General features: G+C 37.0%; 1 protein-coding gene across 1 annotated transcript in view; it reads right to left on the bottom strand.

Moving 5' to 3' along the window:
* CDK19 (cyclin dependent kinase 19) overlaps positions 1–17778 on the bottom strand; it is a 122801-nt gene that overhangs the window by 21764 nt on the left and 83259 nt on the right. The window contains exons 5-6 of the mRNA XM_071438513.1: positions 15191–15248; positions 13844–13975 (exon numbers count right to left, since the gene is read on the bottom strand). Coding sequence (XP_071294614.1) covers positions 13844–13975; positions 15191–15248 — 190 coding nt within the window. The remainder of the gene's footprint in view (positions 1–13843; positions 13976–15190; positions 15249–17778) is intronic.

Genomic DNA, 17778 nt, shown 5'->3' with positions numbered 1-17778 from the left:
GTAACCTGGTCTGGAACACATCCTTGGCATATATTGATACCATTCATAGTTAATGATTTTCTGCCAAGATTAGCCAGTCCTTTTGTTTGTTTCTTCTGGAAAACGTTCATAATTTGTAATAATAATGTACCACATGTAGCACTTTTTCTAACAGGAATGCTTCATTAATTCTGCTAAGTTTAAACACTTCACAGATACAAGCAATCTTAACAGGTATTTGTCTCCTACACTGTTCACAGTAGTCAACCAAATACAAATTTTAGGTCTAACTATGGGAAAAAAGTCCTTGTTTAGGTCTTTTAATCATTTAAGGTTTTCCATTTATGACCCTTAAAAATTAATGATTATTAGATCTATTTCAAATATATTCCAAGTAACATCTACTACTCCTCAGTAGTGGGCACTGACAGAGCAAACCTTAAAACACACAAGTAATATTTTTCAAGTACAGTGTATTATTTATTCTAATGCACATCATCTGCCTCTAGCACTAAAGTGAAAATTTCCTTATAAAGAAAACTTTTTTTTTTAAACGAAGCACCAAAATAAGTGGCAAAAAATTATCCAACAATGAATTCTCTCCTCCCCCCTCTACTAATGATCAAGACAGTGAGTGGCCTCACTGCTCCTGAGGCAAAGCTGAAACTACTGAAGGTATCCATTTGTTATGTCCCAAACCCATTGAAAACTGGGACACAAAAGTCCTACAGAGTTGACTGGGTACTAAATGTTTTCCCATCTTGGGAAATGGAAAATGTTTTCCCATCCTGATGTCTTGGGGGGATGTTAATAAGTTTACCAGAGTAACACAAGCATTCCTGTAAAGATGGTTCTGTTTCCTACAGTCTCTTCCACTGTCATTAGGCTTCAGGACTGATCCATGGTAGCAGGTTTTTACTGTCTCTTGGGCTGTGCTGTTTTGCTGATGTTCTCCTCCACCCCCAGGACTTACAAAGTCCTCACTTTCTTCAGGTTTACACAGGATCCCAGTGCAAGCCAGTTTTGCTCCCTGGCTCTGGAAAGAGGGGTAGGAGTGACTCTTAACCACACAACTTCCTCAGGTTCCATTCAAACCTATTCTCCACTGAAATATCCTTCCACTATGACAATACTTCTAAAGTACTATATAATTTTATGAAAAGAAATAAATCCCAGCCTTTTATAGATGGACACTTGTGATTGGTAAACAGATTTCCTATATAAATGCCTGTGTGCAAAGATTATAAAAATATTTGTATGGCTGTCTATGTCCCACTTTTAAATCTGGGACTCTGATAGCTTTATAGGTCAGCTGAGAAAATCCTGCATGTCCTGCTCTACTTTAGCACTGTAGCCAAGAAGCAAGAACAAAGGGATGCTGTTTCAATGATAGGGCTGATTAAGCAGACAAATGCTCATGTATTCTTTAATTTCTATGAAACAATAATCTCATTTCTGTATTTGTTCCAGTATCTTGGAAACGTTCTTTAAGAATAGGATGACCACTTAAGACAATAAGACAATTTATTAAGCAATAGCCTTGACTCATAAAAGGAAACATCTTTTCCCATGCATATCAAGCAAAACTTCAGTGAACATAGGGCAGAATCCAAGACTAAATACATCATAGTTCTTAACTATATTCAAGAAAAGAAATAAATAAATGGTCTCTTAGTCTCATAGAATTAATAAAATTTTCTTTAAAAAAGCAAGTAAAGACTTGGAAAACATCTATTTAGGTGCAATCAATCTGAGGAATTCATCATTAGTGAGGTTCAGCATAACAGCATCAGTACTCAACCAAAGTGCTTTTTTCCTGTTGTTGTTTTGTACATTTGAACACAAAGTCTACACCCTTGGACACATGTGAATGCTGGTAAAGGGAGTGAAGAGCAGAAGGACAGACAGCAGAATACAGCTTCCCTGCACCTGCCAAGGGCTAATGCAACAATGAGGCTACCCAGGAGCTAGTTAGCAAGACCTTAGCCCAAACAGGGCTTTTCGGGACATCTGTAAGAGCTACAGCATTTATTTAAGATCCTCTAAAACTTTCCAGTCAAGGCAAGGACATCAAACACACCAAAGGACTGGAAACCTAAAATGGGGCTGTACAGGCAAACGTGTCTAAGTTTTTCAAATAGCCATCAGTTGGTCTAGTGAAAAGATAAAACTCCTAATTAAAAAAAAAAATTCTATCTCATGCTGAGCACAACAGCACATTCTAGACTTACCTGGAATCTTTATACACAAGAGTCTAGGAGCACAGAGATAGTTTATCAATTTTTATGCTGGTTTTAATATTAGAAATTAGATAGAAAAATAGTTTATCAATTTTTATGCTGGTTTTAGTATTAGAAATTAGATTTAAGGAAATAATACACCCTTAAACAGGGATTTCTTTGGTCTGGTAAGGTGTACAGAACATGCCTGTTACATAAGTTCTGTTAGCATACATATAGACAAGGGAAAGACATTCATACATTAAGGTCCCAATTTGGATGTGCTTCATTTAAACTTTATTCAGCGAAACAGAAGGTTGAGGAAGTGATTACTAGCCTTTTAAATTTGACACCTTCTATGAAGAACTGAAAATGGGGTCAAACATTTTCATGTTACAGGCTTTTCAAGGGAAGCAAAAAATGGTGTCAGTGGGTTAAGGGTCAGAAATTTGCTTTCACTCAATGATGTCAGGAAATGTTGACCAATTTTTAACAAACAGCATCTCAACAGACCCTGACTGAAGAATAACTTACACTGTAAAGCCACAAAGATGACTGTGCTGCAGACAGAAGAAACACCTCCCACTAATCTGAGGATGTTCACAACCAGCCAACCATGTATCTTAGAACAATGTTTTATTTCAAAAGTGCATCATCTGTGCCATGATGTAATGTCAAGATAATTTAAAACTTTTTACTGCAAAACCATACTAACTTGAATTAATAATGAAATGCACCATCCTTACTTTTCTTTTTACCTCTATGCCTCCATCCTAGCATTTTAAACTAAGCTGCCTTCTTCTCATGCTTGCACTAACAATTTAATTAATTTCAATTAACAAAACTCTAAAAATTTTAAAGCATCTTGACTGAAATTCTGAGTTCACTTAAATCAATTGTTATTTTCTGCAGTGCTTTAATGGGCCAGGCTTTCAACGTTCTCTCTTGACAAAAGTATTCAAGGTTATCAAAATACTTTATTTTCCCATTTAAATTTCTACTCCTCAGTATATCATTAAATGAAGATCCTGAATTATATTATTTCAGCCTTCTGCTATGCATTAGATACATTATCTAGCTTGCAACATTACACTAAAATTACTGTGCTAAGCTTGACAACACAGGTACAATAGATTTAATGCAGGGAGTGGCAACAAATCCAGAGGCCCTAAGTAGTCCTTTCACACAGAAAAATATTATTTCAAACAGCAAAATCCTGTAAAAGAACTTAATCCCTAGTTTACAGAACTTCACATCCAATAATTTGGAAATTCCAGGTTTATGGTTCTATATGAAACCTTGTATTTAAAATGTGTAGATTCCTGAAGACAGGAATCATCAAGGCTGAAATCTTACCAACAACTGTAACTCCAGAGCCTAAGAATTTGACTTTTGCCAGCATCAGTACCTTGAGAAAAATCCCAATATTATATTGCTTTTGCAAGGATTTTCAGTGGCTGTCTCCTCAAAGACTCCTCTCTCCCCCCAACCCCTGAATCCTCTACACCACATTGTCATCAGCAACTCTTTAATTCCTCACTCGTGTCTCCAAGACTACTGCTGCATGATGAGCTCCCACATTAGCTAGCAGCAGAGCAGCTAACTTCCTCAGGAGCACAGAGTGATGGCTGCATGAATGCAGAATAGAATGACAGTTCCATCTTCTTTCTCCTCTCAGTTCCTCCAGAACCTGGGGTCGCTCCAGCTTCAGGTGGTGTCATTTCAGGGCAAGGAATTGGGTCAGTGGGACAAGCCCTTAGTACTGGCACGGAAAGGGTGTTACAGTCTTGCTTTTTTCCCTAATCCTAAATCTTTAGATGGAGATGGCAGAGGAACATTATGACAACTCCAGCACCTCCAAGATTTAGTAAAGAACACACTGCTACTCTTGTTTCAGTAACAGCCATGCTTATATACCTCTGAGGGTCCAAGAGACACCCTGGCAAGCTGTCAAGCTCTTTGTGGAAACAAGGGAAAAAGAAAAATGGCCTTTCAGTGACAACTCTTCAAAAGCCTGAGGAATGCAATGGGTGACAAAAGGCAGCTTTGTAGCTTCAGGTCTACTTCCCACTACCAAGTATCAAACTGCAGCAAGTAAAGGAAGTATGAAAACTTATTGCAAAGGTCATGAATCTCTCTTATACTGCAAAGTATTAGGCAGGTTTAATACAGAAATTGTTACTATTTCCTCCTATAATGATGACAGAATAAAGAATAGGCAAGATTAGCCACTGTTAGGTAAAACAGTATTTGCAAAACTTTTCAGGAAATATGCACAGCTCTGCATTTCATAAAATCATGTGAAAAAATTACTGACAATAGCAAATACAAAAGTAGTACATATGCTTTGCAAGGGAAATACACTTTTTTCTAATTAAATGCAAAATGTTTTTAATAAACCAGCTTTTTCATAGACTGGAACTCTTGGCAGGTTAACTCCACACTAACTAAAGAGGAGCAGCGAGTTTGTTATCTGTTGTATGCTCTCACATGGCTTGTGTCTTTAACTACTTCAACTTTTTAATAGATCCAATGTGTCAGCACCTTCAGAGCTAACATAAGGTGAGCAAAACCCGTGCTGTCTGGTAGATGGAGTTATAACAAGGAACATCTCTGAAGAATACTTTCTTGGACTGTTTCAATTCACAAGCCATGACAGTCTTTTCTAGAAGCTATCAAAGCTTTCGATGCCTACTTTATTTCAGTCAACAGAGAGGAATGCACAGGAAGAAACCTTGCTTCCCAGACCACTGGAGAAGCTTCTCTGTCCTTCCAAACAGAATGTTTTACTTCACAATATCTTAACATGTCTGTTACTAAGGTTTTCAGCCTTACAGCTATTTCTAGTAAGGCACTGACAATAACTCCAATGTAATTACAAGCAACTCCATTGGATAATACATGAAATAAAGTGGTGTGAAGGGTTATTCTGCTGTCAATCACAGTTATTGACAAGAAGTCAACTTGTGAAGCAATCACACCTGTCCTGAAAACCAGTCATTCTACTCAATCAGTGCTGTAATGTTGAAAGTTTCAGTTGATATTGCTGAAGTAATTATGCTTGATGATCAAACTGAAGGATCAGCTAAAACAACTCCTCTGCACCAGAAGTATGCATCTTGTTAGGATAGGAGGTACTTGGTTTTCAGCCAAAATCAACTTTTAGGAGCCAGCTCTTCAGATTTGGTAGCAAAAAGTGCACATTAAAAGCTACTCATTATTGCACAGTGTAGTGAGGGTAACATGTTTATGGAACCAACTTTCATGAGAAAAACTGTCTTACTTCCCTAAGTAATCTTTCTTTAAAAAAAAAAAAGCTAATTTTTTTTTTAACTGAGTTAATGGCATATGTTGCTCAGGAAGATTAGAGAATCAACATGCAGCTGGCAAAGCTCATCTGTCTGGTAAAGGGCAAAGTCAGTGAGATCCTAGGGAAGAAAAAGCTTGCCCATGTGAGTCCCCATGGTTATTAATAGTCTGGAAGAACACAAAGTTGATACTTGCAGGGAAAAACACTTAGAAGGAAAAAAGACCTGGAACTAAAACTATGACCAGTATGGAGGATTTTTGGCCCCCAAATAATTTTGGCCCACAAATCATTGATGACTCTTGATGTACATGGGACTAAGTGTAGATAGATTTTTAAAGGCACCTCTTGCTCAAAAGTGGGGTTTTAACTCAAAGCTATAGAGGACTAAAGCTATTGCTAAAGCTATTAACTAAAGCTACTGTTATAGAGGATATTCTGCCTTCTGAGAATTTTTATATTATTTTTCCTGCTCTAAAAAAAGCCATATACAAATTATCACAAAAGTCACAGTAATAATCATGCAGCAGCAGATCTGTCAAAATACTAAACAAAATGGCAAAACCATCCAGTATGTCCCTTCATAAGTGTTGCAAGGGGAGAGAGTAATGAGAATAGAAAAGTAGGGGAGAGAGTAATGAGAATAGAAAAAGTAGTAAACATGTGGAAGTTTACAGGTTACTTTACCTAGCAATCCAAATCAGGACAATTAGCAGGTTGTAGTTGTGTTGAAGATTTAGTGGTTTTGTTTTCCTTTTCTTTCCTTTTTGTTTTTAATGTCCAGAATGTGTAAATTTCTTAAGTTAATTGCAGATGCTAGGTGACATTCCAGGTTCTTAGACAAATAATCCATTCATTGAGTCAACAAAAACAATTTACAGCATACTTGTACTGGAGTTCCCTATTATCCTTACTTTATCTTCAGGACAATACAATACCATTAAGCAGTGTCCTCATTTTATAGATAATGAAACAACACTAGGGATGGAATGAATTAAATGTGGCCAACTACATACAACCCTTGGGACTGAATCAGTATTTAAAGCCAAGTCTTTTGAGACCCAGCTTACTGTCCTAAGAAATGAAACTTAGTCTGGCCCACATTACAGTACATCCATTGGTTTTATACCAGCAGAGACGGGTCAGAGCCACAGCACCGTTCTCATTCTTTTGACTGTTAAACTACTACACACCTCTCAGACTCTTCAGAGTTGACAATGACCACCAGCTAATTTCCAGACTTAACACATTTGAGAAGTAAGATTAATAGAGGAGTTAGAAGAAGGAAGGAACTAGAGCCCAAAACAGTTAATGTGTTAAAGTGTGCAACAGTCCAGCAGACGATATTCATTCATCCCAAGCTTCCCAAAATACTAATATAGCTTTAAAATGTTCTAATTAGGTGATCTAATAATCCTTTATATAACTTTACATTTCTTAGATTATTGTAGTAGAAAATGCTTTCTATTTTTTAATAAAAGAAGAAGCTTGTATAGTGTTTTAGACATATTTTTGTTTTTTTGGAGAGCAAGGAGAAAAAACAGCAGGAAATCATCCAGTACCCGTAATAACTAGATAAGAGAGCAACAATTAATCCTTGATAATAAAATATTTTGCCTCTCAGAAAAAGCATAAGAACAACCTTGATAATCAAAATTAAGAAAGTTTATCACATGCCAAAACAAGTTTACCACAAAATATCATCTGAATCCAATTACCCCTCATGTTGTATAACATTTCCCAGGGCATGAACAAGGCTTCCTTCTTGGTGCAGCCCGAGATTTTCTTTTCAGCACGCATAAACGAATATTTTCTAAATCTCTCTAATTTACTTTACTTTTCTAGTTTTTCCACAACCCCTTCCTCAAAACACAAGCTCTCACAAACAAGAATGTGGATTCCTATGGAGCAATCAAATGCTGATTGACTCTGGATTTGTTCTTCTTAATTATTTCTCAGGGATGCTTAAAAGCAGTCCCCTGCTCCTATGGCTCCACAGATGACAGGTGGGGGGAACTTTCCCCTTCCTTTTTTCTGAAGAGTTTTCAGTCTTCTGGCTGATCCCACCAGTAATTTCTGGTTTACCAGATTTTCCAGATAGGTCTTTTTTTTTTTTTTCCCTTCGAACCCTCCCAGAACATGAGACCAAAAGAGCTTCAGGCATCAGTCCAAGATTTCCAGAGGCCCCACAGGCTGGCCAGCATGCCAACAATCTGTGCATGCACAGTAGGGACATCTGATGCACTCGGAATGTGTGGGACTCACTGTATAGGCAATATGGAACACATATGCACATATTTCCATCCTAAATCCTACATAATACACCCCAGATATTTCCCTCTCTTTTATTCCTGCATGAGGTCAAATGGTATTGTTGAAACTGATGGATCCCAGCATACATTATAAATTCATTCCTTCTGATACACCAAATATTTTCCTGTGACATTTGCTTCCAAAGGCATTTTGGTATCCGCTTATACCTTTCACACATTTCCAGCTTCCATAACTGCATGGTACTCTGGAAATAGAATGAGGTGACAGTGCATTACCCAGGCTTTGAATTACAGTTTCTCTACACATAAATCTCATTTGGGCTGGTAAATGCACTTACCACAGGGCCATTACTGACATTTCTGATGACCTATAATTTAGACAAGGGCAAAAAGGTACTTAAGAAATGGGGATTTCTCAGGTTTCCAGATTTATTTTTTTCACTATAAACAAGCCCGTCCTTTTTTTTTTGTTCAAGACAGTGTTTTAGCCTTGCTTAATGGGTGGCTGAATGATCACTTTAAAGAATTCTTTTGTCAACAAAATCCAAACCATCTAAAATACTATAAGTCATCTGATGACATTTATCAAACATGCTATTGCTTTAATTAAGGCAAGTGGTAAAGAGAGCTAAGATAACAGGCTTGTTTGATAGCACTGATAACTATACAAGCTGCAGCTTGATAAAAACAAGTCATAATTATGTTATTACCTTGATATGCTACAAGATGCCCCAGAATGAATCATATTGGAGACTGCCACATGTTTTCCTAAAACGTATGATGAAAGAGTTCTTACTATTTGCTTTACCTACTAAAACATTCTTTTCTAATCTGATGTTCCCAGAGTGAAAAAATCCACTCTGATTAATGTCTCCTTTCAAGCTCAAAGTCAGCTTAACTTTTCCTTCATTTTACCACAGTCATTTCCTTTAGTTTCCTTAAAATTAAACTGCAGAAGTCTTTGCCCATACATGAAAGGAGCACTGCACCTTGCCACTTACTTCAATCTTGTTTTTTAAGTATTTTGAGTATTTTTAACTATTTTCTGTTGTGCTGGACTTTCTAGTTGTTCAGTAATTTTACTAAAGTTTCCATGATCGCAAGCAATTTACATTTTTGCAGCTACTTGGTTTCACTTGAAGCTTGTTCGAGTTACTTTTATTTGCAGGTTTTACATTTTTGCTAAAGTACAAAGACCTGATGAACACAGAGAAACATATTCTGGTTTTGAATTTTGATGCAGAAAACCTTCACAGGCTATAGTGAATTTAGTACAAATTCATATTGCAGTAATGGAATAAAGAATGAACTTTGGCTTCTACAACACCATTTTCCCAATTTGCATTCATCTGGTAAGTTACTTACTTGTAACGATGGTACCAGGTATTACATGTGTGATATTACTTATTAATATTAATTTTAATAAATTTACTTTTAATATTTCAATAAATTTACTTTTTAATATTAATATTGCTTTTATTAACAAGTAGGGCTTACATTACAAACATTCACAATTCAGGAAATGAAATATTCCTCTCCATGAAACCCTAACATGGGCTTTTTATTATCTTTTTAACATGCAGAAAGCAAAAGCTATTTCTGTTGTTCAACAACAGTATTTTCCTGATTCCTATATCTCTTTAAAACATGATGTTATACATAGGATGAACAACTATCTGTTCTGCAAGGAAATTAATTAAAAATAGAATATTTAATTGGTAGGAAGAGACAAACTAAATAAAGGACAAATATCACTACAAGTCACCCCTAAAATAATAAAATATGCTTATGTATGGTTTTGTGTAATATATAGCACTTTCTAAACAGATTTATTTAATTTTCCCTCTAAGTTAAAGTATTTACTTTAATTTTCCCTCAAAGTTAAACCCATACAATGTAACTAAGATCAGGTCCAGAAATCAAAGACAAAAATCCTGAACAAGTCAAAAGTCAAATTCCAATTTCAGTCTTTGATCTTGCATGAGAATTATTCACATGCAAACAAGCACACCTAAAGACTTTATTACAAGAATAAAATCAAACTGGACACTATAGTATTCAGTGTCCAGGATATCTTGAATACACTGCTAATAATTAAATATATGTGAAACCAAAATAAGGAAGAGAGTATTACATGTAGAATACAAAAAATACATTTAAAATAAAGTAAAATCAAGACAAAGTCAGTAAAAACCTAAGCAAACATCTGAATCACTCTTGGACAATCTTGCAGAAGAGAACTGATGACAATGATTTCCTAGTAAATTCAAACAAAAATATTTCTCACTATGACAAAACTGAAAGAGAAAATTCTGCTTTCAGCCTTATCTTATTTGTATTTACTAATCAATAAAAGTTATGTATTAGACACGGGAGAATAGCTATGGAAAACAAGTAGCTATACTAAATAATCTTTTTTTCCCATAATTTGCTATATCTAATCATCTTTCTTCTAAATTGTCGTTTCCAACTCCAGAGCAATTAAATCTTACTTAATTTCTGAGTTATTACTAAAAGCAACACATTAGACTTCCTGAGAATTGCATAATATTAAGAGATATAAAAATTGTATTTCTTGCACAGAGATTTAAGAGAAAGTTTTAAGAGTTGCATCTTTTGCCAAAAACATTAGCATTTGAATTAAACTCTCACTAGCATGCTTAGCTCATGAAAATGGCCTTTTTTTAAGTACACATAGTGCTGGAAGCAAAACACAGGTCTGGACTCAATGAACTGCATGAACATCATCACTACTGTCATTTCCTTACTCACTTCTTTGCCTTAAAGCTGCACATAGATCAGCTCCATGTACCTTTTTGCTTTTCTCTTCTCTTCAATCACACACTCCTCTAATCCTTCAGTCAGCCTATAAATCTCAACTTGCAGCTCTCCTTGTTTTCATTTCCTTATTTTTTTATTTTGCTGCCCAAACAGTTTTGAGTCCCCTCAGCACTCACGCTGCATGCCAGGTACTATGTAACCATTCCCACCCCTCCTGGGTGACTCACTGGTGTGATACAAGAAATAAAAGCCTCAGAAATAATAAACTACTAGCAAAACCAGATCTCTCCAAAGTACCATCATCCCCTGAAGTTTCGTAGGAACTTCTTGCCTGTGTTTTAGACTAGAGATCCCTCGGGGCAAGAACCAAATTATTTATGACATAATTAAACAAACAACAGCATTATACTAATTCACCCTTCAAAGAGATACCCTGAGATAGTGCTACATATCACTCACCCAAATCTCCAAACAATATGCCATCTATCAAAGGCAGGTAGCTGTCAGCAGAGGTAACTTCCCTGTACCACACACACAGGTCACTCAGTAATCTGGTCCATTCACATCAGTGTTTTCCACTATGAACATAGGGCAATTTAAGCACCTAATTTGCAGGTGTTGGAGGCAATCCTCTTGGTATTTTCTTTAAAACACTCCAGCAAACACAGACTTAGTAGTTAGCAGCCCAGTCTGCATAGTGGGAGATGCCAAGCAGGCCCTAAGAGTCTGCTCCTGTCACCATGGGACTGTGCTGTCTCAGGCTCTCTCGCTGGTCACAGTGACCCCGAGAAATGTTAGAAAGTCTCTTTTCCCAGCCCGGCGCTTGAAGAAGGAATCAGAGCTCTTCAGTTCTCAGTCTCAAGGTTGTTTATTGTATGTTATCTATAAAATATATTCTCCTGTCCAGCTGAGGTCCGCTCATCAAGGCAGTCCAGGCATTCTGCCTGCCCCTGGGGTGGTGTTATGTCTTTATACTAAAAAGTACATATACAATGTTTACAATTACTTTCCAATACCTATCACCTATGTTAGTGAGCTTCTACTCTAAACCAATCTAAAAGTGCCAACATTACAGCAGAAGATGGAGGCCAAGAAGAAGAAGGAGAAAGGCTGGACATGCCCAGATCCCTCCATCTTGCCCCCTGAAGCCCCATTCTAAAAAACCCCAAAATCTACTTTTTCACCCCATGATAAATTCAGTATTATTCTACTTAACTGTCGTGGCCTGCAGATCTTCATCCAAGGTTGGTAACTTGCTCCATGGGTTATAATCAAAACCACAGTCATTTTGGGCTCTGTGCCAGGGTCTCTGAGCCCCCTGGCAGGGGTCTTGGCTGCTCAGGACAGCCAGAGGGATGTCCTGGGTACCGACATTGTGCCAGAGGCACGCAGGAAACAGGGGCGTTACAAGGCTCCATCCCCAGCTCCCACTGGAGCAGATGCCCTTGGATTCCTCTGTCTCAGGTGAGGTAGAGCTCCAGAGGGAGTGTGCTGTCATGCAGGAGTCAGTCTGCAAGGTGACACTGGCCTCACACTGGGAGAGACACTCTGGTTGGGGCACTGAGACACCAGCAAAAGGAGCTGAGGGAGGAGGTAAACAGACCATGGGGCATCATGGAGAACAAACAGTACATAAACAGGGTCACTTCAAGGATGCTGAAAAGATTTCTGGTGGACTTGGGGGTAAACGTATGTTTCATCCCTCAGATCTGCTGCTGAGGAAGAAGAAGAACCTGATTGGGAATGTGATAATCAATGGCAGCCTTGGCTGTAAAAACCATGAAACAGTGGAGTAACAAAGGCAAGAAGCAGAGGTACCCAGCATGGTTAGAAGCTGGAGAACCTTCTCCAGGAGAGGATGATGAGGGACATGGGCTTGTTCAGATTGAAGAGGAATCTAAGAGCAGCCCCACCAGAACCTACACAGAGATGACCATGATGATGGAGCTAGGCTCTGACAATGGCATACAACAGGAGAGTGAGAGATTATTAGCATAAACCAAAACAAAAAGTTGTAACTAAGTATAAAAAAAAATTTCTTTGCTATGAGGATGATTTTGCAGTGGAACAGGTTAACCAGAGAGGGTATTAAATCTTTGTTCTTAGAGGTTTTCAAGATGTAGCTGGACAAACCTGTCAACAGACCAGGCAGAATCCATAGGGCATTGCTTTGAACAGGAGAATGAACAAGAATCTTCCCAGGGTCCCTTCTGACCTGACTGAATCTGTCTTCAGTTATTACTTTTCTTTGGACCAGGTTTTTTGTTTTGAAATGGATCCAATTTTCCTCACTTCTGATACTTCAGCTTTTTCTGCAGAGTTCTCCTAGAGTACACAAATAAATTCCTGCACTGGAGAATTCCAAATGGAAATGGAAAGCAACAAAGAAATGGGAAGTGCAAGTCTACATCAAAAAGTCAGGTGTCAGTTCATTCATTCTCCAAACCATTTGCTGTATATGGTAGCTGAATAAACAGGAGTTATTTTTAAAAAAACAGATTGTGAGCTTTAAAAGTGCTGGTCCACCCAAGAGAACACTCAAACTGAGATGCCAGTACAACACAGTATTTTGTAACTCTCTGAACAAAGGCCCACAGAGCATCTCCAGAAACTTCTGCAAAAGAAAAATGCCTGCCAAGAAAGCCACCTGTGTACTCACAGGAATGATTTAACACTATTAACAAAGGGTCACTGTTTCCTTTGCAGTTCAATATATAAGCCAACCTTGCCTCCCATGCACCTCAGTGCTTTAATTCTCCAAACATCTGGGCACCGTGGCTGATTGTGCTCCTGGAACTTACTAGGGCAGAAAAGAACCTGGCTACCAGCATTTCCTGAACATGGAGCTTTGTAAGTCACCAGGAGGAAATGATTTGCAGATTATGCACAGCACAGGAGTCCAGCCTTCTGCTTATCAAGACACATTTCATAGAAGCATCTGGACATGTAACACCCTTCAAGAATGCCACAGCTCTTTCCCTTTCAAAGTTTTACAACATTACAAGATTTCTAAGTCAATATTAAGAAAACATATAAACCAAGTCAAAGGATATTCTTGCTTTAAAAACAAACTAGATATTTAAAATTTCTAGGTTATATTGAAATATAAAAGCACAGTCCTCAAAAAGTTTTAATCTTGATTAATTCTTTATGGATGGGATCATCTACAACTACTTCAGTGACAAAACCTTAAAACTAGCTAGCCAGCTGACCATTGTCTCTATTATAGGGCTACTGTCCTTACAGAACTTGCAGGTAAACATCTTTCTTACAGGACAACTCACCAATGGCCTTTGTGTAATGTCTGGCCCCAAGTAACAGCTCTGGAGCTCTGTACCAGAATGTCACCACAACAGGATCCAAGTCTGCCAATGGCTTCAAAGGTGAGTTAAACAGTCTTGCAAAACCCATATCAGCTGGGGAATGGGGAGAAAAAATGAGATTATTTAAATTCTAATACAAATAAATCAAAATTCAAGAGTATTGTAAAAAACAATTACAACAACAGCTCAAAAACATTAAAAATTACAAATCAAAGTTTCTAACAAAACAAAAACTACTTACAACAATACTGGACCAAATTTTTCTAAGGCTAAATTCCCTTTACTTCATTCCTAAAACTAGAAAGGATAACATCTGATGTGTTTTGATCATGGTATTGTAAAACTTTACATAACACAGACGCCTGTTCATTTTTTTAAACTGTAATAGAAACTTGGTTAACTGAAGTCAACAGTAGTAGGTCTCTAATGTACATTCTCTCCTTTATTTTTATACATGCTTACAAAACTGTGAGTCCTTGTGACTGCTATATATTTACCCAAAGTGCAAAATTAAAATGACTGCAGTGTAGATTGTTTTTGCACTATTTTTCAAGGCATGTCTCCTATATGATTTGGAGGAATGAGCTCCAGAGTCAGTGAGCATGCACTGTTACAGAGGTGTATTTTAAAACTAAGCATTCATCCTTTGGAACTCAAAAATTCTCCTTAGAACGAGCCTGGTAAGTAACAGTAAGAAATACTGGATGCAAAAGCACAAAATTTGCTGTATTGTCAAGCCCACACATTTTAAACCAAATTCAAATCTGAAACTTCTCTTTCACACAAACTTCAATATTGCCACATGTAATATCCATAATATCCACATCACTAAAACTGAGAAGGGAATTAGATTTTGGATAAAGACCACCACAGCTACATATGTTACTCACCAAATAACTTTTGCATAGCAAACCTTTGGATCTCTACAAACATATGCAGTAATTTTGTTTATATAAAAATAAAAATAAGAAAACAAACAGTTTATAAGTAACAATGCTAACTAATCATAGCAGAAGTCAAAAGAACCCTGGTCATCACCACTGTTCTCTGTGCTTATTACTTTTTTGTTTCACACAGATGCTTTTACATCTCATCTAATACCCTTGGCAAGTTTAGAAAAGCCTAATAATATATTTGGAATTTCTTATGTCTGTAAAGTCAGTAAATGAGATTTAAAATTGAACTAGAGGTGGTAGATACATACACTCAAAGAATACTAAAGATCTGTTTCTATCTTACACAGGAGATGCATTTTTTTATTATAGTAATCTCTTAGCTACACAATTAAAATTTTCTCAAAAAGTTTACCTATTTTGACTCTTCCTCTTTCAGGACCTTCACCCATTACCAGAATGTTTGCTGGTTTCTGGAAAACAAAAGCAGAATTTTTAATCATCAGCCTTTGATGATTATTTTTGAGAATAATATAATTACATACATTTATTTTATTTAAAAAAACATATCTAGAAACACCCTTAGAAGTCTAAAAGTACCATGCCTTTATCTTGCTGACATTTAGTTTTTATCTCTGGTTACCAATTTCACAATTAGAAAACAGAAATATACTTTGACATTTCACAGTAAGAAATGCCATCTTTAAGTAAATGTGCATTTCTATTGTTACTAGAATAATTCTATTCACTGGAGACATTTTCTTTTAGAGGAAAGTTTTATATTAGCTTAACTTTTATGCTACACATCAATAATCTGGCAAGAACCGCTTTTGCTGGTATAGCTTATTTAAAGTGATGCCAAATCTTGGTATACAAATGCATAGTTGAGAGCCACTTCTGTTTTCATCCTATATAACTACATTTTTAGAGCTGTGCTCAAATGATAAAAATCACATGGGCAAAAGCACTTTTTTTCCCACAAAGTTGATTTCATGCTATGAGAATTCTCTTGAAACAGGAGTATTCACACACAGCTACATCCCAAAAGCTTTTGAGAGTGCAGACAGCAGCTTTACAAGTAGAACAAAACCTTTACAGGCATTTTTTGCAATCTATTTGTTTGCAACCAGCTGTTTGTGAACACCACATAAAATCTGCACATGACATCACAGCAATTGTTCTGCAATTAGGATCTAGGTTCCCTCAAACATCAATAGTCATTCCTTGGAAGCTTTTGTCCTATTGTGTTAACAGCTGTAGAAAGTAAACAAGATTGAAAACATTAAGTGATTTGAATGAAGAGATGCATAACAAAGCTTCAAAGCAGAATTTTTGGAATGTTATTCAAACAATAATTATATTTAAATCCTTAATGCCGGCAGAGGGGTCTGCTCAAGCAGGATTTGTTCAAGAATCTGAAAGAGATGTCCAGAAAACCAATGTCTGAATCTCACTTAAATTCTCAGTTCCTTGCCACTATTTACCTGAAATGAGACACTCAAACTAGGGTTTCTAATTTGACTCAAAATTACACACCTTTAGCTTTTTTCAGAAAGGAAACAAACAGAAAAAGCACTCTACTTCACCTATTCTTTCTCCTTCCCCTAGGAAGCTGTTCTTCCCATCCCACACCCAGTGCTTACTTTGTTTCTTCCCTGGCGCCAACCACTGCCTCTCTTTCCAGACGCCTCTTTTATTCTTCCTTTTTTAATCTGTAATTCTCAACACCATCACTGACTTTTAATTCCCCAACATATACTGGAACCATTCAAGAGGCAATATGCACTCCCTTCTTGGAAAACACAACTGATTTCAATTGACCTTGAGCAAACACTCACCAGCAAATCTAGGAAAGAGAAAGATGATGCTTGCTCTTCGCTGATATTTAATGACAATAAAATCAACACCTCAAGGCAATTGTTGAACTCTGGTTGTACATTTATGTATTACCCTGAATTGAATATTCCAGAGAACAGAATAATCACTTTCTGCATATTCAGTAACCAGGCAGCAAGAGATGCACGCAAGTTCACACTACATTTTACCTCTGTTAGAAATCATATGGATACAATTGTCTTAACCAAGAGAACAAAACTCCAGTTTTCTTGATGAACTTCTTCCTAAACTTCTGCCTAGCAACTGATTCAGAGTTGAGTATGATGAGTTTGCTGGATTGATGTGCCAAAGCTAAATGTATGAGGTTCAACAACACCAAGTGCAGATTCCTACCTGTGGGTCACAACAATCCCATGCAGTGCTGCAGGCTGGGGAAAAGTGGCTGGGAAGCTGCAGATGCAGGCATTGGAACAGGCTGCCCAAGAAACTGGTAGAATCACCAACCCCAGAAGTGTTCAAAAAAATGAGGATTTGTACTTGCAGCATGGTTTAGCTTTACACATGGTGGTGGTGTGAGGTTAATGTTGGACTCAATCTCAGTGGGATTTTCCAATCTTAATGATTCTATGAATCAAAATTACTTCAACAGACCTTTACATTCAGGATTGGATTTTAAGTACTATAAAAATGCATTTACTTGTCAAGTGAAGCAAGCTGATAAAAATGCTGTTACTGCACTGATTTATAGGTGAGGTTGTTTCTAACAAAAGAATTAGGTTGTAAGAAATAAACATTGTAACTTCAGAAGATTTTGTAAGACAAAAATTAAAATCTAAGCAGAAAGGACTTTCAGAACAACTCACAAGAGCCGTATTTTATCTCTGGCAATATAATATTCTCCAAATAGCAATTTATTCACAGAAAAAAAAAGCTCCCAACTCTTTCATCTGCTGACCTTATCCACAATATTCACAGAATATTTCAGGTTGGAAAGGGCCTCTGGAGATAACAAGCCTAAAGCAGGGTTACAAATTACAGCAGATTGCTCAGGCCTGAGCCAAGTTTGGTTTTAAACTTCTCCACAGATGGAGACTCTCTCTGAAACTTCCAGTGTTTGACCCCTCACAGTAAAAAAGGTTTATCAATATAGTATATTTACATCTACTG

Source organism: Agelaius tricolor, unplaced genomic scaffold (assembly GCF_023055355.1).
Source record: "Agelaius tricolor isolate 1412-34295 unplaced genomic scaffold, bAgeTri1.0.p SCAF_1, whole genome shotgun sequence".
NCBI lineage: Eukaryota > Metazoa > Chordata > Aves > Passeriformes > Icteridae > Agelaius > Agelaius tricolor.
Note: the sequence above shows the minus strand (reverse complement) of the source record. Positions and strands in the feature narration are given on the sequence as shown.